This window comes from Hyperolius riggenbachi, chromosome 3 (genome assembly GCF_040937935.1).
Source record: "Hyperolius riggenbachi isolate aHypRig1 chromosome 3, aHypRig1.pri, whole genome shotgun sequence".
NCBI classification, from domain to species: domain Eukaryota; kingdom Metazoa; phylum Chordata; class Amphibia; order Anura; family Hyperoliidae; genus Hyperolius; species Hyperolius riggenbachi.
In genome coordinates this window covers 213,712,563-213,737,364 of record NC_090648.1, presented here as the reverse complement: position 1 = coordinate 213,737,364, position 24,802 = coordinate 213,712,563, and the positions used below count along the sequence as shown (strand labels likewise).

General features: G+C 45.3%; 1 protein-coding gene across 1 annotated transcript; it reads left to right on the top strand.

Annotated features, from left to right (window-relative positions):
• LOC137562273 (putative uncharacterized protein ENSP00000383309) lies at window positions 1-23,863 on the top strand. Its single transcript, XM_068273607.1, has 4 exons — window positions 1-12; window positions 9,841-9,984; window positions 20,786-21,484; window positions 23,027-23,863. The coding sequence occupies exons 1-4, from the start codon at window positions 1-3 to the stop codon at window positions 23,861-23,863; spliced, it is 1,692 nt and encodes a 563-aa protein (XP_068129708.1).
• The last annotated feature ends 939 nt before the right edge of the window (window positions 23,864-24,802 follow it).

The following is a 24,802-nucleotide window of genomic DNA, read 5'->3' as shown; positions in this document are numbered from 1 at the left end:
ATGACGGATGAGGTAAGCAGCTGCCGATAAACACCCGGGGGGGGGGGCACACAACGCAAGGGGAGGGGGCGGGGAGCCGCTGACACATGCAGGGGACAGGAGGACCATGGGGGAGGAAAGACATAGGGGGTGACATGGAAGTGACAGGAGGAGACGTGGACTTCGGGCGAGACAGCAGGAGACATGGTGGGGGTGACAGTAGGACACATGGGCTGACAGGAGCGCCATGGGGGAATCAGAAAGGACAGGAGGAGACATGGAGGAGGAGACAGGAGGACCATAGGGGAGACAGCAGGAGACATGGGGTGGGGGTGACAGGAGGACACATGGGCTGACAGGAGAGCCATGGGGGAATCAGAAGGGACAGATGGAGACATGGAGGAGGAGACAGGAATACCATAGGGGAGACAGCAGGAGACGTGGTGGTGACAGGAGGACACATGGACTGACAGGAGGGCCATGGGGGAATCAGAAGGGACAGGAGGAGACAGGAGGACCATAGGGGAGACAGCTGGAGACATGGTGGGGGTGACAGGAGGACACATGGGCTGACAGGAGGGCCATGGGGGAGACAGGAGACATGGGGGTGACAGGAGGACCATGGGGGAGACAGGAGGAGACATGGAGGGGGAGGCAGGAGTATGCATGGGGGTGAGAGGAGGAACATGGGGTGGGGGCAGGAGGATGCATGGGGGACACATAAGACCAGGAGGAGACATGGTGGGGGTGACAGAAGGACACTGTAGGAGACAGGAGGACACATGTGGCAGACACAGGAGGACACATGGGGAGACATGAAGGATACAGAAGGACATATGGGAGAGACATGGGGAGACATAAGGACACATGGGGGACACAGGAGGATACCATTTGAGGTATAACTTGTACAAGGCACTCCTGGAATATGGACGCACCAGGTTTAGTATTTTTTTTCTTGTTTTTGCCCTCTAAACCTGGGTGCGTCTTATATTCCGGAGCATCTTATAGGGCGCGAAATACGGGTATTTTTTTTTTTCATTTTTCGCCAAGTTTTCAATTTAAATTAAATAGGAAAAAAGTAATTACTGAAAATAAATATGATCCTGAAAAATCCTAATTTGTGGCAAAAAAAACAAGGTATAAATCATTTTGTTTTGATAAGTAGTGATTAGATTATTAAGGTTATTGGCGAATGAAAGGGAGAATAGCTGACAGGTGAAAATTGCTCTGGTCTGTTGGGATAAAAACCCTTGGGAGCAGCCCCGGTCCTCCCATGATGCCAAGTGAGGCGACTCCTCAGGCAGCAAACGTCTGGGGGCAGCACGAGGCAGAAAGAGGAAGTGAAGAGAGTGCCTGGCCAACCTATGCTGGAGGTAACTGTACCTGGCTAACCTATACTGGGGGCAACTGAATACTGGGGGCAACCTAGCTACCAACACTGGAGGCACCTATAACTGGCTACCTACCTATACTGATGGTATTTTTTGGAGGGCTCATCTCAGCTATAACATGCGGTGCAAATTGCCCGGTGCTGTGCGATCATTCCAATTTGGGGGGGGGGGGGGGGCGCATGCTCACAAATTTGCCTTGGGGGCGGCAGAAAGTCTAGAACCAGCCCTGCTTGGAAGTGACGTGGTTAAGGTTTTGAGAGCTTGCAAAAAAACATGTACAGTTAGTCATTAACGGCATTACCAGAATTAACGCTTGTTAGTTTGATGCCTGCATTTCTGCTCCTCGACTAACTCAGGGCCATACTTCACTTGATTTTAACTGGCCAAAGTAATGTCAGTTGTCTCTACTTTTACTAGATAAAAACTGTGATCACTATTTAAATAAGTTTCATATAGACATGAGAGTTCTGTTACTTACTGTGAATTGCATATAAGTCCCATATAAGGAGCCCCTGAGATACAAATGACCCCCCCCCCCCCAATCCTGTCCCATTTCGATGCATTCCCCCTTCCAGCACTCCCCCAGCCCAGTGTGTAAATGCAGCAGAGTATAGCGCAGCAGAAGTTGTGGTCTCACCTGAGGGAAGGGGGGGGGGGGGGGGTGATGTTGCTCACAGGATTACTTTAAGATAACTCCAAGTTAATTCTCATCACCATAAATCATAGGCCAGCAGTTGTAACACTAGTCTGTTCTGACTTCAATAAGCCCTATATCAAACGAGTAAATGAGTACTCAATTAAAAAACAACACACAAGGGGAACTCTGTGCTGCACAGCAGCCACACATATTCCTACTTGATAAAGGGCTCATTGGAGTCCCAGGACAAGCACGTGAGCAAGCACTGCACTAGCACGAAATGGCTGTTGTGCCGTCCGATCATTCCCTGGTCCCCTCTCCCACACCCTCCTAAAGCACAAGCACAACATCAGGTTTGATTTATTATCATGCTGGATTTGTTTTGCATATGGCTGGTTTGTTGTAACACATGGAATAAAGGCATTACAGAGGACAGTGCCCGGGCTGCAACTTTGTACGCAACTATATTTTGTGTTTCTTCCTGTGACTTACCAGCAGCATGTCTTCTGCCATATCCGAACCCATCAGTGTTGACGGGTGGGCTCTCTCATATTCAATATTTGCTGTGTGTATAAGGACGCATTACCCTTCCCCCTCAATCGAGCGCCAAACAACCTTTCTTTGTGTAGCAAGTCATATTTAGTTTGAATTGATGATGTGGCTGCTGTGTAAGTCTCTGATTGTTTGGCTGTGATCATGTCTCGCTTTGGCTTCTTTCTCTTTTAGCTATTGTAATTCTCATAAACTTGTTATTGTTACCAGGGATAGGGGTTTCAGAGGTAGCGACCGCATTGGTGCCCTTGGGCCAGGAGGGCCCCAGAGGGCCCTCCCTCAACTACAGTATTAGCTCTTTATTGGTCCTGTGCTCATAATAATCACTTCTATAGATACTTTGAATAGTGGTAATCATTAACAAACTGCTCTCCATCCCCTTCTGGCACCTCTGACACTGTAGCTGCCATTGGCAGGTTTTGGTGCGCCATATCAATTGTTATGTATAGAGTGCTTGGAAGGCCCCACTGTAAAGCTTGCATTGGGGCCCACAGCTCCTTAGCTACGCCACTGATTGTTACTTGAGGAAGTAATATATTTCTTGATAAGAGCTGCTACAAATTATTCAAGTATTACATAAACATTGCTTACTAATGTGACCGTGGGTGCCAAAGAAATCTTCTTTTTTTAAACATTCTCTTTATTAAAGGACCCCATCACTAGTTTATTGTGAAGGACAATTGTTTGATGGCCCCTACTTTTCCAACCAATGGCTAATATTATATCAGCAGTTTCAGCAATAACTGTAAGCATCCCAAAAGCAGCTGCACCTTGATTGAGTCCTATCTGCTCCATAGACTTAAACTCCTAGTTCACAATTCCATATGTTTTATTCTTACAAAATGAATAGGAGACTATACCATTGCTCACACAATTTGGATATAGGATGGAGCTGTTCCAGATGAATTCCCTTTGAAGAAGTGCGTCACATAATGCAAATATCTGTGCATAAAGCAAAGCTGCAAGTTGTGTGGGAGTTTCTTCCTTTCCATAGAACTATCACCTGACCACTGCCTCCTTCTGCTTTCTCCTGTGGAGAGAAGAATAGAAGGGTAATTACTGTGTTTACATAAAAAGTCTGGCTGATGTCTCTTCCTAGCTCCTCGCTGACTACCTCAAGTGGATGATGATGAAATAGGAGGAGGAGTTTGGACAAAACACAGGCTATGGACCTAGAATTTGGATTACTTTGTTCCCTTTATATGAAATCCTCCCCAGCACTCATGGATACCCATCATCTACTAAAAAGGATATTCCACCTGTGGTAGACTGAGAAAAACATCTATAAATTCTGAGGAGTTGAAGACTTTTTAATGGTAAGCACTTTTGTTCATCGTTTTTTTTTTCTTTCTATGTTGTTCTATATAGAGAAAACATTTCATCATTATTGTAAGGACAATAGTTCCTTGACCTCATCTCTCCCCTGATCTCACAGCAGTTAGTGTAAAGCCATATTGTTATTTACACATGAAGTATTATTATTGTTTTCATTTTGCAACCCAGCAGAGTTTACCAAAGGTGTGATGCCAAGAAAACAGGATGTAGTGGCAACATTCCAAAGATGTCACTAGAACACTACAATGTTTAAATAATATAAATATTGCATAACAAATATGAAAACTAGCTTCAAGAAAGCTATATGCATAGTACTCATAGTATAAGTATGGGGAATATGCATTGTAGCAATCTAATGAAACATCTGCATATAATTTTTGAGAAGCCTAAAAAAATTGGTGTACTCATGTTGGTTTTCCAGATATGTGACCTAACAGTGGCCTGGACCTTATTGTGTTGATTCAGTAAACTTATTTGGGGTCATTAATGCCTATTTTATCTATCTTTTATGGATTTTGCCATTGTTATGGCTCTAAAAAGGAGAGGCTATACAGCTTTCCCCTCCCTTCCACAGCACTACCCTGCCCACAAGTCTGGTGGGGTGCCAACACCCACTCTGGCTAACACGTATAGCAGTGTTTCCCAACCCAGTCCTTGAGGCCCACCAGCAGTACACATTTTGTGGAAATCCACAGAGGTAATTAAACAGCACTGCTGAGGCACTAATTAGCCTTCTTATGAATATGTTCTGTTGGTGGGCTTTGAGGAAAGGGTTGGGAAACACTGATATATAGCGTTCTCCCGAGACCTCATACACAATAGTTGAAATCGATAAAACACACAAGGGTTGTTATATTTTATTCTCTGTAGCTTGCTAGAAGTCTTCAGGATTCTTTCTCAGGACTCCCATCTTCACCAGCTACTTTCACTGCAGAGTGATTGTGATATGTGAAGGGCTGATACAGCTACTCTACATAACTAGAGGAGGAGCCAGCTGAACAAAGTTAGTTTAGCAGAACTCAAAGAGGACAGATGTCTTCTGCAACAAGATATGAGCCAAACTGTAATCAACACAGACAAAAGTCTTGAATCAACATGAGGAGAAGAGCAACACCAGGAGAACAGCTATCATTCAGGACTGGCAGAAGAGCTTGCAATCAACACTGGGAGAAGACCTTTCAATCAACATGGGAAGGAAAATTCAATCAACTCCGGCAGAAGAGCTTTCAATCAACAGGATAAGAAGAGGAGCTCTCAATCAACACCAGGAGAAGAGCTTTCAATCAATATAGGAGGAAGAGCTTTCAGTCAATAGTGGGAAATAAACTTTTAATCATAACTGGGAGAACAGCTTTCAATCAACATGGGAAGAAGAACTTTCAATCTACATGGTAAGAAGAGCTGTCAATCAACACTGGGAAAAGAGCTGTCAATCAACACTGGGAAGAAGAGCTTCAATCAATCGTACAGAAGGCAAACTACAGTCAATGTGGCTCCAGTTTCAGAGTGGACAGATAGCACCAAAAGCCATCACTCCTTATCAATCACCCCACTAAGTCAACAGAATAATTGCCACACACCAGCAGTAGGAGCGACACACTTTAAAGAGGAACTGATAGCCAAACTATGTCAGGGAAAAAAACAAACCATATGCAAGTAGATAAGTACTTGCTCTACTTACACAACATGTATTGCACTGTCCACGTTTTGATTTCAGAGAATTTTATATAATACATTTGGGAAATTCTTATCCCTGGCAGGGGCCATGTTGGGTCCCTCCGGCTGAAGCCAATCATGATATAATTTCCTTCCTTACTCCACTATGGCATCCCCTCATCCCTCTCCTCCCTGCGGTATCCCCGGTAGATTTTGGTGCCCAATCTTGACTTTAGGGTAGCATGGTCTTTAGAAATTAATTTAAATTAGTGTCCTTGGAATTGATACTCTTTCATATGTCCCCCTCGGCATTTCCACTCCTCCCTGCAGCATTACAGAGTGAAGTGGGGAGGAATTAAGGCAGCGTGCACAGACTCACCTACACTGACTCCAGGTGCTGAAGTTCCCATCTAAACTCTGCACTGGGAAAGGCTATGTTGCCTCTCAGTTTCACTGTTACTTCCCCATTGCTGATGGGGCTAAAATAGCTTTAAAAAGGATTTTTTTTACAATATTAGTTTATAAGTAATTTAGTTTGTGTTTGCCCGTTGTAAAATCTTTCCTGTCCCTGATTTACTTTCTGAAATGTATTACAGGCGTCAACATCTTTATGTGATTTCTGCAGAATGTTAGTTTCTAAAACTTGCGCAGAAAAAGTGGGATCAGCGCATCACCAGGCCGCCTCTGGATGGCCTCAGCTCAGAGATGCGCTGAGCCCCCCCAGGAACTACAAAACGCACCTTGAACCCAAACAGAGGCTCTGCATATACACCAAAGAAAAACTATCAAGTGGGAGCAGCTGACCAGAATTAAATCAAACATAGCAAAGAAATGAACAGCGCTACTTAAAAACAGATGAGTGCTTACCTGCAAAAAAGTGCACACCCCACTCATGGGATTCAAATACACAATGAGCACACACATGACCTGTCTACCATCCTCCAAGTGGTAGACAGGTCATGTGTGTGCTCATTGTGTATTTGAATCCCATGAGTGGGGTGTGCACTTTTTTGCAGGTAAGCACTCATCTGTTTTTAAGTAGCGCTGTTCATTTCTTTGCTAAGTTTCTAAAACTTACTGGGAGATTGCTGAATCAACCCCATGGTCGTAAAGTCATTGCCAGGCCCGGATTTACCTCACAGGAGCCTATAGGCACAGATGTCCTGGCACCTTACACTTTGCCCTCCATGAACCTATAAGCACCTGCTGAACCATACTGCAAGTGTGTCGTCTGTCCTCCCTTACTTCCCTTGGCCATCATAGTTAGCTACCGGTGCCCCTTAGTATTAGGTAGCCAGAAGTACTATCAATATTAGGTAGCTATAGATGTGCTCCCAATTATTAGGTAGCTGATTGAAAGGAGTTCTCACCAGTGGAATGTCCCAAGCAAGATGGGAAACCTCTCATTTACACTCTCATCAGGACTCTGCACAGAGAAGGAGAGAGGGAGGCACTCGAGGAAAGGAGTGAACCGCCTTTCCATCATTGGGGCCCCTATAGGCACGTGCCAACAGTGCCTTATGGTAAATCCGGCCATTGCTTAGCTATTGGGCTTAGGCAGTTCCTCACATCACTGCTAAGACTAGTTACATTCCCCTATTAATGCAAACATTGCTGTTGCCCTTTCAATATCTTCACCACGCCACCTTTAGCTGTCTCCTCCTTACTACATATACGGTAAGCTGAACTCTGGTCCCCTACTTTTTGTGTCCCTACCTCTCCCTCTAGATAGTAAGCCTTCGGCAAGGTCCTCCTTGTGTCTCCTACCTGTTCATGCACCTCCATTACCATCCACCCATCCTATAGAACTGAGTGAACACTTGAGTGAACTCAACTTACCTAATCTCCATGCTTCCATCAAGTGACTGACAAAGCATTACCTTGTACTCATACTGTGCTGTGTGATCTGGTTTTCTGTATTGTCTTATTGCTGTATGTCACCCCTAAATATTGTATGTAACCTTAACTAAAGTCCAGCGCTGTGTAATACGTTGGCGATTTATAAATACAATAATAAATACGTAAATATGTGTTATCCATACAAGATCAGTTAATTTTGGATTTGGTTTCTTCTGACCCCATTGCTAAAGATAAGCTACCTATTATTTAGTACTGCAGGCACTGTGCCTAAAAACAGCCCTAGCCTCTGATATGTGTTTGGTGTAGAACTGCTCCAACTCAGGCACATGCACTCTATTAGGAATGCAGAGAACATAGGATTTCATGCAAATTCATCTCTTACAGTATGCTTACTCGGCTGCCACCACTGGGCAGTCGGGCACACATACCTGAAGTATGCCGCTAGCTGAGAAAGCAAGGTTTACTCATAGCTGCCTGTTTTTTGAAGGTTTAATTGGGTCATGTGACCCATTCTCTAGAATGTCTGCATCAAAAGTGATGATTGTGTGATTAATGGCATAGTCCCTTATTTGCCTTAAAGGACTTACGAGGCGAACTGGCCCCAAAAAGTTAAATACCTGTATGAAATATCAATGCACGGAGGGCGCCGTCCGCGCCCTCCGTGCCGTTCCGCCGGGTCCCCGCATCTCAATGTGCCCCCCCGGCCGGTCCCGACCCCACAGCCCGGGTCGGCCTCTCCTTCTTCCAGTAAGATGGCCGCCGGAGCTGGCCGCGGCTGCGCAGTCCGCATATGCGCGAGTGTGGCTGCGCAGCTCTAGGGCCTCCCCCCCAATCCACGCAACAGGAGACGGCATATAGTGTGGATCGGGGGGGGAGGCCCTAGAGCTGCGCAGCCGCACTCGCGCATATGTGGACTGCGCAGCCGTGGCCAGCTCCGGCGGCCATCTTACTGGAGGAAGGAGAGCCCCACCTGTTGGGCTGTGGGGTCGGGACCGGCCGGGGGGCACATTGAGATGTGGGGACCCGGCGGGAGGGCACGGAGGGCGCGGACGGCGCCCTCCGTGCATTGATATTTCATACAGGTATTTAACTTTTTGGGGCCAGTTTGCCTCGTAAGTCCTTTAACTAACCATGAAAAATTAAAGAGGGTGAACTAGGGTTTTAAACTAATCCTTAAATTAAGCAATGTGATATATCTTAAAAGCTGTCATGATTCATGCATTTAATTTAAGCGCATAATTAGGTGCACAATTATCACAAATGTTCTTATCTCGTGAATTATGAGATACAGGAAAGGCAGCAAAACCCAAAAAACATTAGCCAAAACAGGCATTTAGCACACTCAGGGTTGGATTACTTACCCATGATCAGGGGGTCTCTTGGAAATGCACCGTGGCTAAAGAAATGTACTCAAATGACAGCTAAGACATCTTTCTGGCCAGTGCAAATCTTTCTCCTTTGGCCAGCACTCCTACACAGTACCCTACAGCCCCGATTATGCTGATGGACCATGAGAAACTGAAACACAATGTGAGTGTGGAGTAACTGGAGTCCAGGGAGCACTGCTTACCTAGTGGAGGAAGCATGGTAGTAGGAAAGCTGAGTGATTTGCTCCGCTTTTGCTTACTCTACAATGGGATTACATTATACTGCTGTCTGGGGGACATAAAGATTACCTCATTCTACTAACCAGGGAAACACACAAAGCTAACCAATATTGCTATCTGGGGGACACACTTGGATGCCTAATACTCCTACGGTACTACGACTCTGGACAGTGCACAAGGGTACTTAAAGTGGACCCAAACTAAAAATACAAGGTTTCAGAAATAAAATCTATTTACTAAATTAAAATAATAAATAGCAGCCTTTTTTCAGCTGCATGATGACAAATATAAAATATTTTACATTTATTGGAGAAACCCCTCCCTTCCTTTCATATTGATGGCAAATAATCCGGCAAACTGGTGGAGTAGATGGTGTCCGGCAAAGGAGGAATTGGTAATGGCTGCCACCTGTATAACCCTAATTATGCAAAGAGGAGGGTGAAAAGCATGCACTGAAATGCTCATAGGCTTGAAGGAGTGTTTATTTATCTTTGTATGTGTCAGAGTGGTGCAACTAAATATTTTGAATTAAAAAAATGTTTGGTTTGGGTCCGCTTTAATAACATTCTCTGGGAGCGCATACAGCTACCCAATCTGGGGAGTTCACATGGCTGCCTAAAATTACTTTTTTTGGTCCAAACAGGAGTATCTAATAGCATTGCCTGGGGTATGTAGCAATGCTTCAGCGGCCCTAATCTACTAGATACCAGAGATGGATATAAGCCCATACAGGCCATGCAGCCACACAGGGCCCCTACAGCTCCACCACAGTCAGGGCCAGATTATCCTGTTCTTGAATCTGACTCTGTGCTGTCACCTACAGTGCGACAGTGTCCTCTCGTTGCACATCGTAACAGCAAAACGTTGCGCAACAGTCTCATGTGCCGATCCATGTGAGATATACATCGAAGGAAATTCATGTTTTCACAAAGAGAAGAGTTCTATAGGTGTTGCAACTGCAACATCTGTGACTTTGTTCTACAGGGCCCCACCTTCACCCACCCCCATACCAACATAGAATAGAGGGTATCTTAATTGTAACACAGAAGGCTGTATATAGCTTCTTAGATGTCCATGTGGTTTGTGCTATGTGGGCAAAATGGGTGGCGCTTTCAAAGTCCAATTCCAAAAGCACAAGAGTGATATACAAATTGCCATTAAAAATTCCATTGAGGGTAAAGATATCGATCTCAGCAAACCAGTGACCCTACATTTCATGAAGTACAAACATTTGATTAGTGGTCTCAGAGGCAATGCCATCAAAAAAGTCCCCATTCCAAGATGCGGAGGTGACTATGACCGCATACTTAACATGAATGTTTTTGGATTCATATCCTTGAGACTGTGCAACCAAATGTATTGAATCCTACAATTATTTTACAAGCTTTATCGGTGTCTGATCATTATGTATCGTTTTTACCCCCTGGTTTTCCCTTCTCCAAGAGAGAGACTTACTAACTTTTGCATACCGATGTGTATGCGGTTATCCATTTGATGCTTATGTGGAGATAATCAGAGAATTTCCAGTACAGATTGACACATTTTATTAATGTTTTGCCCCTATTTTGGCATATTTCTAATTTTTAGCAGCTTCCCCTTTCATTTGATTGCTAATGCAAGATAGTGTGTCTCTTGGCTGCTGACACAATCTCCTTTTGTCCCTCTAATATGAATATTGGATGTGCCAGCTCTTTTTTTTGTTTATTACTGCATAGAGGGTGTCATCCCTCTATTTCAGCCTTTGCACTCCCCTTAAAGACAAAGGGTTTGATCCTTTAGTGTGTGCGAGGACAATACTACAAATGTCATGTATGAGACATAGTGAATAGATAAAAAAAAGTGCTACATTAATGCAGTGCCTACAGAATGCACACTAGATTTACATACTTCTATGTTATTGACACTTTTTGGATCCACCCATGATCTGTTGTATTTATTCTGCACAGCGGCCCAGTGTTGGCTTTCTCAGACACTGCTAGAATCCTTATTTTGTGAATCCCTTTAAAGAGAGTCTGAAGCGAGAATAAATCTCGCTTCAGACCTCATAAATAGCAGGGGCATGTGTGCCCCTGCTAAAACGCCGCTATAGCGCGGCTTAACGGGGGTCCCTTCACCCCCAAATCCCCCTCGATACACCGGGGGAGCGCTTCCTGGTTGGGGCAGGGCTAACCGCCGCAGCCCTGCCCCACGCGCGTCTGTCAGCGCGTATCTCCGCCTCTCCCCCGCCCCTCTCAGTCTTCCTTCACTGAGAGGGGCGGGGGAGAGGCGGCGATGCGCCGCTGACAGACGCGACTGGAGGCAGGGCTGCAGCCGTTAGCCCTGCCTCCAGGAAGAGACAGCCAGCGACCTTTTCACGACACACTTTTGCGGGGGGTGGGTTGGGGGTGAAGGGACCCCCGTTTAGCCGCGGGATAGCGGCGTTTTAGCAGGGGCACACGTGCCCCTGCTATTTATGAGCTCTGAAGCGAGATTTATTCTCGCTTCAGAGTCTCTTTAAGGAACGACAAGCAGGGTCGGACTGGGACACTGGGGGCCCACCAAAGACATTTCAACCTGGGGGGCCCACACATTCCCCCCCTCCTCCCCCCTCTCCCCCCGCTGACACCCGTGATGTGCACCTATGGCTGCAGCTTGAAGTCACAAAGAACACCCAAGACTGACAGCCTCTGTGTCAGGATGGCTTCCCTGCATCTATTTCAGGCTAGTGGCTGCTCTCAATGCAGGGTCAATGCAGTGTGAGCTGCCAGGCTTTAGCACCACATTACAGCACAATTCTCGCCTCACTCCCCTGGCCTTGGCTGACAGCTTCTACTGATACACATCACGCTGCAGTCTTTGAGCTTTGCCGCCCCAGCCCAGCATCACATGGGGGGGGGGGGAAGCCACCATAGCACAGCCAGCCTGCAGCAGCCTCTCAGCCAAGGGCGTAGCAATAGGGGTTGCAGAGGATTCGACCGCATCAGGGCCCTTGGGCCAAAGGGGCCCCGAAGGGCCCTCCCTCAACTACAGTATTACCTCTCTATTGGTCCTGTGCTCATAATAATCACTTCTATAGATACTTTGAATAGTGGTAATCATTAAAAGCCTCCCCATCCCCTTCTTGCCATTGGCAGGTTTTGGTGCGTCGTATCAATTGTTATGTATGGAGTGCTTGGGTGTCCCCATTGTAAAATTTGCATCGGGGCCTACAGCCCCTTAGCTACGCCACTGCTCTCAGCATGAGTGATTACAGCACTGAGAGGAGAATTTTTGTGCTGCAGGCAGCGATTGGAGCTCTGTCAGATGAGGGGAGGGGAGGGCCACCAGAGACCTGAAGCTGGGGCCCACCGAGGGAAAAAACTGTACTACTGTGGCCCAGTCCAATAGAGACGACAAGTGATGTGAACGGTTCACTGTTCAATAGAAGGTGCTACAGAAAAAAATGTCATCACAATATGAATTTGAAAAATAAGCAAACAATATTTAAAGGTATATATTTATTCTAATAAAGAATCCTAAATATAATCCTTTCTTGAAGATACATAGTGGGATTAAATATAGGAGTAAGAGTAATTTAGACAGACAGATTACCGGAAGCAATGAAAAAAAATTAAAGCAGAGATTACTGTACATGGAGCTTTAAGAGGATTCAGGGATGAACTTATATAAAGATATATCTCTCTAAATGAGACACTCTAGAAGACATTGTTGCAAATGAAAAACAGGTGAAGGTGAATATGCATTACATGGCACAAGTAAATGTATTTTATTGTCTGTAATAATATTAATTGGCACATATGGACATTGAGGGTGTCTTGTTCATCATTTTTACTGTATACACCATAGCCTGTGCACCCAAATGCCACAGCAGCTTCTGGACTGTGGTGCTGGTTTATTTCTGTCCTAATGGTTTAAAAGAGGGGAGCCAATTAAACATTTCCAGCTCTGATTGATAAAGACTTTGCAGTTACAGTATACTCATAAGTTTGCATACCCGCGCACAATTTATGACTTGTTAACCATTTTTCTCTAATTGGCGTCAGGGACTATTGAAGTATCAGTGGGCAGCTGATCTGTGGAAACACTAATTAAAGAAAGATTAAAAGCTCCCGCCCTTTCCTACACCTCAGTTTATCAATGATTCAGCTGGGAAACACACTAAGAAGGAAAGTTCTCACTATTTTGTTAGACAGGCATTTGGCACAAGAGGAATCGATCAGGACTTTCTTTAAAGCCATCTAACGATCTACTCCAGTGAGGCACAGGGCAGGACCTTTCCTCAATGGGTTTTGTCTTTGGTTCTGAACATTCTTATCAAAGGTCCTTTTGAACCAACTGAAGACATTAAGAAGGTTGCCTTCTTAATTGCAATCACATCAGCTAGATGTCTAAACAATTTGGTGGCCTTATCTATTAAGGATGCATTCTTAATTATTTGTCCAGACAATGTGAGACTCCTGATGGATCCAAGCTATCTTCCGAAGGTTTCAATGGAATTTCACAGATCGCATGAGTTCATTCTGCCATCTTTTTGTACCAATCCCTCTTGTGCCAGAGAGGTCGATTTTTGAATTAAAATGTTTGCCAGGAAGAATGGCCAGCTTTACCGTCTGAGCAGATAGAGGGTAGGAACAAACTCGCATATGCGTTTTCCACTATGTGCTATGGAAAACGCATATGCAATTCTGTCTAATGTTTTCCTACCCATAGAGAAAGAGCCTCATCCACAACTACCACAAAAGACTTAAAGCTGTCATTGATCTTCTAGGAGGCAATACACGGTATTAGGAACTGTTGTATGTAAACATTTGGGCATGAGTGGTGAAATAGAAAAAAGGGCGCCACCATAGGATACGATGATAAAAGCCACAAGTAGTGACAGTGCAGAGAAATTTGGCCACCTGAGGACAGAATTAGCAACAATGATGGGCACTTGAGGTGGTAAATAGCAGCAAATATGGGTCATTTGGGTGCTTGAGGCTGAGGCAACAAATAGCTGAAACAAAGGGACATTCAGGTGCCTGAGGTTATCAATAAAATGGTGTGCTCCAGGGCTGCCTGCCATGCAAATTCCGGCTTTAGATAATTTGTGCCCACTGTTCATAGCCATAATTTGCATAGCACATAGCCCCAGCACCTATTTTATTGATAGCCTTTGTCATCCAAATGTCACTTTTTTGCCGCTAATCATGACTTTGTAGCAGGGGGCGAGGTTAAGGGTTAGGCACCACCACGGGGTTGAGGGAGTGGAAGAGGATTAAGGCTTAGGCACCCACAGATGAGAGTTAAGGGTTAGGCTCCAGCTCCACCAGGGGGGTTTAGGGAGGGAATTGCCATGAAGGGTGGGTTAAGGGTAAGGCACCACAGGTGGGGGAGGGGGGGGGGGATTAAGGGTTATGCATCGGTAGAGGGAGAAATAAGGGGCTTCGGTAGAAGGAGGGTTCTGTGTGAGAGTAGGGATTGATTAGGTCATAGTAAAATATTGCTAAAGATGACCAATATTTTACAATCCTAATTAAGTAGTAGAATATCGGTATTTATACCGATATTCTACTCCTAGCAATACCCTACGCACTTTGTTCCAGGTGCCTTTTTACATGTACGCCATTTGGGTAGCTTGTGTAGTGATTATGATTTAAAAAGATTAAACACAGTTGTTGGACCATAAATGGCTTCAGCCAACCCCTAACCATGAGTGAAAGAAAATGTTTTGTTTTTTATATTCTATGAAAAATGGTTAAGAAATCAGAAATTCTGTTAAGCTCTGTAAACTTATGAGCACAACTGTATATAAAAAACTTTACAGATTCAGGCAATGCAGTGAGAGAGATTGAATAACAATTAGTAACAAAAACTGTACCCAAGTTTTTTAACCTTTGGCTAAACACATTTATTTTGTAAATATTACTCATTTTAATAGATAATTAAAAACAGATTTATAATGCAAGCTTTCAGAGATTCAGTAATTTTTTGAGCAAATTTATACAAAGACAGCGATTGAACTCCAGACCTTTGAGGAACAAGACTAGGAGCCTGACTCTATAAAGATAGAAATGTTTACTTAGTCTCATTTCATTTCAAACAGCCAATCAAACCCATGAAATTTTTCTACTTTCTTCTGCTTTGTTTTTTAATTGTAACTGTAGATACTGATTGGTTACGCGTAGAGAAAACAAACAAAGCGAAATCTTCTGTCATTAGGGGCTAGATCTCTGAAAGTTTGAAAATTGAAATTATTTTTACTTCACTGTTAAAAGCCATTATTTTAAAGGGACCTGAGCTCAGGCTAAAAACTGAATTTAGACTTACCTGGGGCTTCCTCCAACCCCCCATAGCCCGCAAGTCCCCCAGCATCCTTCTGTCTCCTCTCCTGGTCCTGCTGGTGTCTCTGTTCATTGGCGAATTTGGCCTGAAGTTGGCCGTGAGTGCCCCTGCCGCACACACTATGTGTCATCACCCTGGCTGGCATCTGAGTACTGCACATGCGTGGTTCAGTCTTAGAGAACCGCGCATGCGGCAGGAGCACGCACAAAGTCGGCAATTAACGGCCCGCCAACGGGATCAGGTGAGGAGCCAGGAGGACGCCGGGGGACCTCAAGAGCTATGGGGGGCTGGAGGAAGCCACAGGTAAGTCCAAATTCTGTTTTTAATTAGCGCTCAGTGTCCCTTTAAAGGAAACACAAGGTGAAAGTAAGCTAATGAGATAAACAATTGTATCTATGTTCTATTTCCTAAAATTGAATTTTTTTTAGTTATTCCTCGGTGAGGGTTACACTATTGTCTGACCCAGTCCCGACGCAGACAGAAATTGTCACTTGCACACATGATGTTTAACTCTTTCAGGCATGGAAAGAATAAAAGGAACACAGAATAGTTATTTGTGTGCTTAGCACTGTACATACTCATCTATCTCATCATGTCACTTGTCACTTCCTGTATCCTTTAAATTCTGATGTGTCCAGAGATATTCCACAATACACTCCTTAAAGTGGAACTGTTACTTAACCCTCCTGGCGGTATAAAAAAATACGCCAGGAGGCAGCGGGCAGTTTTTTAAAAAAAAAAAAATTTTCTATATCATGTAGCGAGCCCAGGGCTCGCTACATGATAGCCGCTGCTCAGCGGCATCCCCCCGCCCTCTTCGATCGCCTTCGGCGATCTCCGATCAGGAAATCCCGTTCAAAGAACGGGATTTCCTGGAGGGCTTCCCCCGTCGCCATGGCGACGGGCGGGATGACGTCACTGACGTCGGGTCGTCATTGGGAGTCCCGGGCCACCCCTCGGCGCTGCCTGGCACTGATTGGCCAGGCAGCGCACGGGGTCTGGGGGGGGGGGGGGCCGCGCGCCGCACCGTATAGCGGCGATCGGGCGCGCGGCGGCGGCGATCGGGGTGCTGGCGCAGCTAGCAAAGTGCTAGCTGCGTCCAGCAAAAAAAAAATTAAACAAATCGGCCCAGCAGGGCCTGAGCGGCACCCTCCGGCGGCTTACCCCGAACTACGTTCGTGGTTACCGCCAAGAAGGTTAAAGAGAAACTGTGTTGAATTTAACTCAACTGCTTATACTGTATTACAATATTTATTTATAAATTATTTAGTCAGCATATGGCCATTTTAAAATATTTTCTCACCTCAATTTACATTCTTAAATTAATCACATGTGGCAACATCTTTAGTGCTGGCAGGTGCATCACTGCAGAATGTTTGTTTACGGTTTGTTTCAAAGTGAGCAGAAACAACACCTGGTCTCCCAGAGTTTTAGAAAGGTGGAGAGGCGCTTAGGTGGTATGGGAGTACAGATGGGGATAGTGTGGTTCTTTTCACCCGCTGCTGTTCACTGGCCAGGGGATCCCAACCACCTCTGGTTGTGTTATAAATAAAGTCTATATAGGTATGAACAGCGCTGTTCATACCTATATGGTCTCCCAGAGTGTACTGGGAGGAGAAGGCTGTGTAGCCTTATAACCTAAGCTAAGCATCATTAACCACTTGAGGACCCACCCTTTACCCCCCCTTAAGGACCAGCGCTGTTGTAGCTGATCTGTGCTGGGTGGGCTCTGCAGCCCCCAGCACAGATCAGCGTGCAGGCAGAGCGACCAGATCGCCCCCCTTTTTTCCCCACTAGGGGGATGATGTGCTGGGGGGGTCTGATCGCTCCTGCCTGCCGGGTGTTGCGGGGGGGGGGCACCTCAAAGCCCCCCTCCGCGGCAAAATCCTCCCCCTCCCTCTCCTACCTGGCCCCCCCTTGGAGATCCGGGCTGCACAGGACGCTATCCGTCCTGTGCAGCCAGTGACGGGACGTCCCCTGTCACATGGCGCAGCAGCGCCGTACAAATGTAAACAAAGCGGATTATTTCCGCTTGTGTTTACATTTAGCCTGCGAGCCGCCATCGGCGGCCCGCAGGCTATTCACGGAGCCCCCCGCCGTGAATTGACAGGAAGCAGCCGCTCGCACGAGCGGCTGCTTCCTGATTAATCAGCCTGCAGCTGGCGACGCAATACTGCGTCGCTGGTCCTGCAGCTGCCACTTTGCCGACGCGCGGTATGAGTGCGCGGTCGGCAAGTGGTTAAGAAGGGTGGGTTAAAATACCAATATACAGCAATATATAAGTACAAGAAAGTTTTCTGATGCTAAAAACCTAAACATTAATGTACCACTGGGTATCCTGTATAAATGAGTGCATTCTACTTTATGTCATTACAGTACTTCTTTAAGACAAAGCTACATGGAAAGTCTATGCACCATTGTAGTTAGCCTCTTTTGCTATTATAAGTCTATTTGAGTGAAGCTGATGAAAGATGAAACCTGATTGGCTGATATGGATTGCTGCCCATCACTGACTAATTGCTGCCTGAGGTCTGTTATAAATAGATCTAACTTTTCCTTTTTTCTGTACTCCCCTGTCTTGCATCTGATATGATATTCATTAACATAATATACCTTCAATGTCAAACAAGTTTTCTTCTGTATATGTCGGTTTCCTGCATATACGCAGTATTAGTTACTAGCATGGACCGCTGTATTAGAAGTGCATGATCATATGGAAAGTATATGCCAGGCGGATTTATTAACAGCATTGCACATTTACAAACATAAATATGTACTGTAACCTAAGGCTATTGCATTTGATTTACAAATCAACATCTAAATGTCTTATTAGCATCTTCTCTAATGCCACGTCTCTCCATGTTATCACAGGGAAAAAGCAATCTCCCAAGAGAATATTCATGTTCTAAGTTTTACCGAAGCTTCACTAAATAAGATTTATATGCTGAACATACCAAAGAGTATGTACAGAGAGTTATAATTTTACCTTCACCATATTTGTATTATCTCGTTAGTTGCACCTCTAAAATGTTCCCAGTGTATAACTGCATATAACAGCTATAACCATACAGACCAGTCAATGCACTGTACCCTGGCTGCTTAATAAGTCTAGATGGAGATTAACTTGCCAATATTGGAAGCAGTACCTTATTTCTGATGCAGGATGGAGCAGAGAGGCCTAGGATTGTAGGTCTCTGAGCTAGTTTTCATTTGAGTGACGTCTAATGCTGGGTACACACGATGCGATATCCCCCTCGATCAACGGGATCAATCTATTATTTCCGACATATTTGATCGGGTTTTGATCGATACAGCCGTCGATTTTGCATACTTAACATGCAAAATCGATGGCTGTATCGATCGAAACCCGATCGAACATGTCGGAAATAATTGATTGGTCCCGCTGATCGAGCGGGAAATTGTGTGTACCCACCAGCATAAGAAGGCGAGGACTAAAGGTAAGGAGTGACAGATGTTGCCTTTGAAGCATCTAAACCTATGAAGAGATGGAATTAATAAATAGGACCTCAATATGCTGGAGCTCGGAAGAGAGAGGATAATTTGTTGACCAGGAATGGAAAACCAAAATGCCTGCCAACTAGTAATGTAGTCACTCAAGGACCTTCCTGGAACAATACCGTCACATCTGGGCATGTTTTTATTGGCGAGAAACATTTACACCACTGCAGATATAAAGGAAGAGGAATTACTCTAACCTACCTGCTTACTGGAACCAAGGTTGTGCCCGTTAACATGCTGTGTCTCTGTTGACAGGACCTTCAATGCATACTTTGTCTTGTGCTGGCTCAATTTTAGATATCTGCAAACTAGGGCATTGCCTAGAAAACCTCCAGCTAAAGAGGGCACCACAGGACCATGTCTAGCATGTTCTTTTTAGTGCATATTTCCCTAGCATATCCATGGTAGCATATTGATGGGCTAATCCACATTCTCTGACCTTGTAGCACCACTACTGCTAATTCCTTCTACTGCTATTCTGTTTGTAGATGAAAGCTATCTCCCTACACGATGACCTTAATTATATCCCCTGAACACTATGAGACTCATTAAGCAGATGTTAATTATTCAGGTCACGTGGCTGTAGGGGAAGTTGTCAAAATGACATTGTAAGTGTTGTTGTAACGTGGATTTGGGCCTGAATTATGACGTTTTCTGTATATACATTTTAAAACACCAAATCATTTTTTCAAATTTCCGTATTATTGATTAAGCACATATTGTTTAAGCAAACACTTAATATGTGCATATTACATGTCCACATAATTAGCAAGTGCACAATTAATTAGCAGGGGGCAGAAATAAAAAAAAATTGGCATTTCTTTTATACAAGAAACTCCATGATTTCAGCCTAAATCCACCCAGACATAAATTCAGACACAAACACGTTTGGTGAGAAGCGATCTTGAAAGCTCCAACCCTTGTTTAGGTTTGGCATGAAAGTCCTTGTTCTAACTCATATATTAGCATTCTTCTCTATCCAAAAGGTGCACTTTGCCATCTTTGAAGGTGTGTCTGTTCTCCTTGATATGTAAAAAGACTGCAGTCTGTTTGCCTACCCAGGTGTTGCCTGGTTTCCACATCATTTTTACCATGTAGCAGGGAACAGCACAATGGCATAGTAGGTAGAACTCTCACAGACTAACTAAAGTCCCCTTTTTAAATCTGGACCAGGACAATAACTGCATGGGGTTCCTAACTGTACTTACCAGAGCCTCAGAACATACAGATAGGTAAAGTGATACACACATACACACTAAAAAATAAATAGCTGGCGTTAGACTTCAATAGGAACATAGACAATGACTATGGAGGGGATGATAGTGTGAACTCTGCTGAGGGACAGTTCATGGTAGTGCTTGGTTGGGTTTGAAGAAAACAGGTAAATGGTTGTTATAGATGCTAATAGCCTAATGTTTAACAAACACCCAAACTCCGTTAATTACAATGTCAAATACATGCTACTGTTAAATATTTTCTTAATATATATCTTAGTGTGAAAAACACAAAATGTAACTTCTGAACAAGTTTTCTTATTGCATTATCAGTACTTATGACTATTACTGGTAATTGTTATTCATGAATTATACTAACAAATAAGAATTCTGACTTTGCAAAAAGTAATTATGCAGCAGACTAGTCTCACTTGCATAAAACAAGCATTCTACAACACCTGTGCTTCTTTTCTGAGTTCTAGAATAGGAATGAGTGATTGAAGTAGGGAGTGTAATACTCTGCCAGATCTCAAATAATCGCAAACCAATATCTAGGAACTATGTCTCCTTGTAGCTAAATCATCAAAACTTTATTCCCACTAACCTAAGCTTATTTATCTACAGACAGACCCATACACCACGTCTCTACAGATAAACCCATGCCCCACGTCTCTAAAGACAGACCCATACACTATGAATCTACAGGCTGACCCATAAACAAAATCACTACAGACAGACCCATACACCACGTCTCTACAGACAGACCTATACACCACATCTCTACAGAAAAACCCATACACCACGTCTCTACAGATAGACCCATACACCACATCTCTACAGACAGACCCATACACCACGTCTCTACAGACAGACCCATACACCACGTCTCTACAGACAGACCCATACACCACGTCTCTACAGACAGACCCATACACCACGTCTCTACAGGCAGACCCATACACCACGTCTCTACAGGCAGACCTATACACCACATCTCTACAGACAGACCCATACACCACGTCTCTACAGACAGACCCATACACCACATCTCTACAGGCAGACCCATACACCACGTCTCTACAGACAGACCCATACACCACGTCTCTACAGGCAGACCCATACACCACGTCTCTACAGGCAGACCCATACACCACATCTCTACAGGCAGACCCATACACCACGTCTCTACAGGCAGACCCATACACCACGTCTCTACAGGCAGACCTATACACCACGTCTCTACAGGCAGACCCATACACCATGGCTCTACAGGCAGAGCCATACACTACATCTCTACAGGCAGACCCATACACCACGTCTCTACAGGCAGATCCATACACCACGTCTCTACAGGCAGACCCATACACCACGTCTCTACAGGCAGACCCATACACGTCTCTACAGACAGACCCATACCCCACGTCTCTACAGGCAGACCACTGGCGTATCTATAGACCCTGCAGGCTCTGCAAATGCAGGGGGCCCGGTGGCTCCTGGGGGCCCTTCCATGCTTGCTGCCTGCAGAGGTGATAAATCCTCAGCAGGCCCAAGTTGAGCGTAAGGTGAACAGGCGGTCATATAGTATTTTTTTGTCCTGTGGGGCCCCTCCGGAGAATGCAAGCGGCATACAGGGGGGAGTGCACAAAGGATCCGCATCTTTCGCTGAGAGTTGCCCCGACAGGAGGACAGAGCTATCCCAGCAGGCATCGGACCAGCATCACAGAGCCACTCACAGGAAGTTACTTCTTCCGATGGCTTTTCCTCCTCTGCTCTCTGATGTTCGCTGGGTGCTGTGTGGATAGCGGTGTCCTGTCCCGGGCAGCAATCAGTGAAGAATGTAGATGACTCTCCGGGGAGGCTGGGGCTGCTGAAAGCTGACAGGAGTTTATCTCCTGCACTCTGGTATCGGGTGACAGTCAGTGACACAGGCAACTGGAAGACTGTCTGTGCAGGCTGAGCAGAGGATTATCCTGTGGAAAGGTATGCATCATCCCTGCTATGCCCTGCCCTACACCTCACAGATAATATAGTGTAAAATAAGGAAATATTAAAGTAGTTTGGCTTCAGTCTTTAAATGTCTACCCTTGATGTCTAACCTGTCCCCCCACCCACCAACATCAATTACTTTCTGGCACCTAACCCTGACGTCTATGCCCCTTTGTTAGGACTCATTCACACATATTTACTGGGCTGTAAAAGCTGAAGCATTCCTCGTTAAGTGCTGCCCATTCAAATGAGTGCTTACCACCATTTACAATTAGGTTTGTGCAAACGCTGCATATTTCTCCTTATGTTCCCCATTGTCTGGCCAGCGCTTAGCCAATCCTAGAAGCAACATATTGCTTCCAGAATCACTTTTCCATGTTCCCTGCAGGAAGTGAAACATTCTGCACACCACTGAAAGCCACTAAATGCATTGTTCTGAGCGTGCAGAAGAGCATTTAGACGAGAAGCCGAGAAAACCGTATGAACTGGCCCTTGATACCTGATCATAGTTGCCGCTCTCCACCTATACTTCCAGCCCCAACAAAAGGGCAGGCAGCCTGTTAGCACTGCCATGCTACCCCTCCACCCCGGCACACACGACTTAGGAGATCTGTCGCATATTGTACTTTATATGATTCGAGCAGCACACTCTGCGCAGCGTGTCACTGCACAACTCCCGTCTCTGCAAGCCATGTTACATGCATGAGGAGCCGTCTGCAAGGACATAGGGTACGCCATGCAGAGTTTCCCCTGGGCTCCGCTTAAAATTTGAGTGCAAATGCAGGTGGAATATTAGATTCAAATATATATGCTGTAGGTCACCGCATAATATGTTGAACATATAATACGGTGACCTTTATTGAATATATAATGGGGGGGGCCCATTCAAAAATTTTGCAGGGGGGCCCAGTGATTTCTAGTTACGCCCCTGAGACAGACCCATACCCCACGTCTCATCAGACAGACCCATGCACCACATCTCTACAGACAGACCCATGCACCACATCTCTACAGACAGACCCATACCCCACGTCTCTACAGACAGACCCATACCCCACGTCTCTACAGACAGACCCATGCACCACATCTCTACAGACAGACCCATGCACCACATCTCTACAGACAGACCCATGCACCACATCTCTACAGACAGACCCATGCACCACATCTCTACAGACAGACCCATACATCACATCTCTACAGATAGACCCATACACTATGACTCTACAGGCAGATCCATACACCACATCTCTACAGACATACCCATACACCATAGCTCTACGGACAGACCCATATACCACGTCTCTACAGGCATACCCACACACCACGTCTCTACAGGCAGACCCACACACCACGTCTCTACAGCCAGACCCACACACCACGTCTCTACAGATAGACCCATATACCATGTCTGTACAGACAGACCCATACACCACGTCTCTACAGAAATACCCATACACCACGTCTCTACAGACAAACCCATACACCACGTCTCTACAGACAAACCCATACACCACGTTTCTACGGACAGACCCATACACCATGTCTTTACAGGCACACCCACACACCATGTCTTTACAGGCAGACCCACACACCACGTCTCTACAGGCAGACCCACACACCACGTCTCTACAGACAGACCCATACACCATGTCTCTACAGACAGACCCATATACCATGTCTCTACAGACGGACCCATACACCACGTCTCTACAGACAGACCCATACACCACGTCTCTACAGAAATACCCATACACCACGTCTCTACAGACAAACCCATACACCACGTCTCTACAGAAAAACCCATACACCACGTCTCTATAGACAGACCCATGCACCACATCTCTACAGATAGACCCATACACTATGACTCTACAGGCAGACCCATACACCACATCTCTACAGACATACCCATACACCATGGCTCTACAGACATAAACATACACCTTATCTCTACAGGCAGACCCATAAACCACATCTCTACAGCCAGACCCATATAGCACATCTCTACAGACAGAACAATATACCACGTATCTACAGATATGGTGTACATAGGGGTCTACTTTGATTAACATTAGGTCATACTACAACTGACCCCCAGAACAAGTAGTGTACCCAATGCTAGTTCCGGCCCTGCAGGTCAGGTTATAGGTGATCGCACTGTCTGAGGAGCAGAAGTGTGCCAAACGATTAGATATGCAACCTGCTGTATTAGGCAACGGAGAACACAGAACAGGTGGTACTCCCTCATACTTGCACCGTCAAAATCACTGGGATCATAATTTTCCTAATTCTAAACTTTAATATGAATATTAACTGAAGCTACTGTCCTGTACATGCACAATTTTATATATTGCACTGCTGCCACAAGATTAGTTTATTATGAAATGACATGAACAAGCAGGTGCGCAGTTTTGAATCTCAGATCCAGAACAATTATGTTGACTAGTTATTCCGACTCAAGTCTACCTTCACCATCTACATGATTGTTCCAGGTGGGGCTCAGACGTGCACATATTGTGCGGCCGCTGGTGAGTTGGGCAGAGGGTGAGCCGAATGACGGCTCTCCCTGCTGCCGTTAAGCTTCCAGAGCAGAAACTCGGAGGGAGATGTAATTCCTAGTCTGACGATTGCCGGTTCCCCGAATTACTCTTGTGTGGGCAGCGCATCAAATCATTGCTAGAAGTTACCTGCTCTGACTCAGACACTTCTGAAGCCATACAATCATCCTGACACCCCTGCATCTGGTATTTGTTAAAGGAA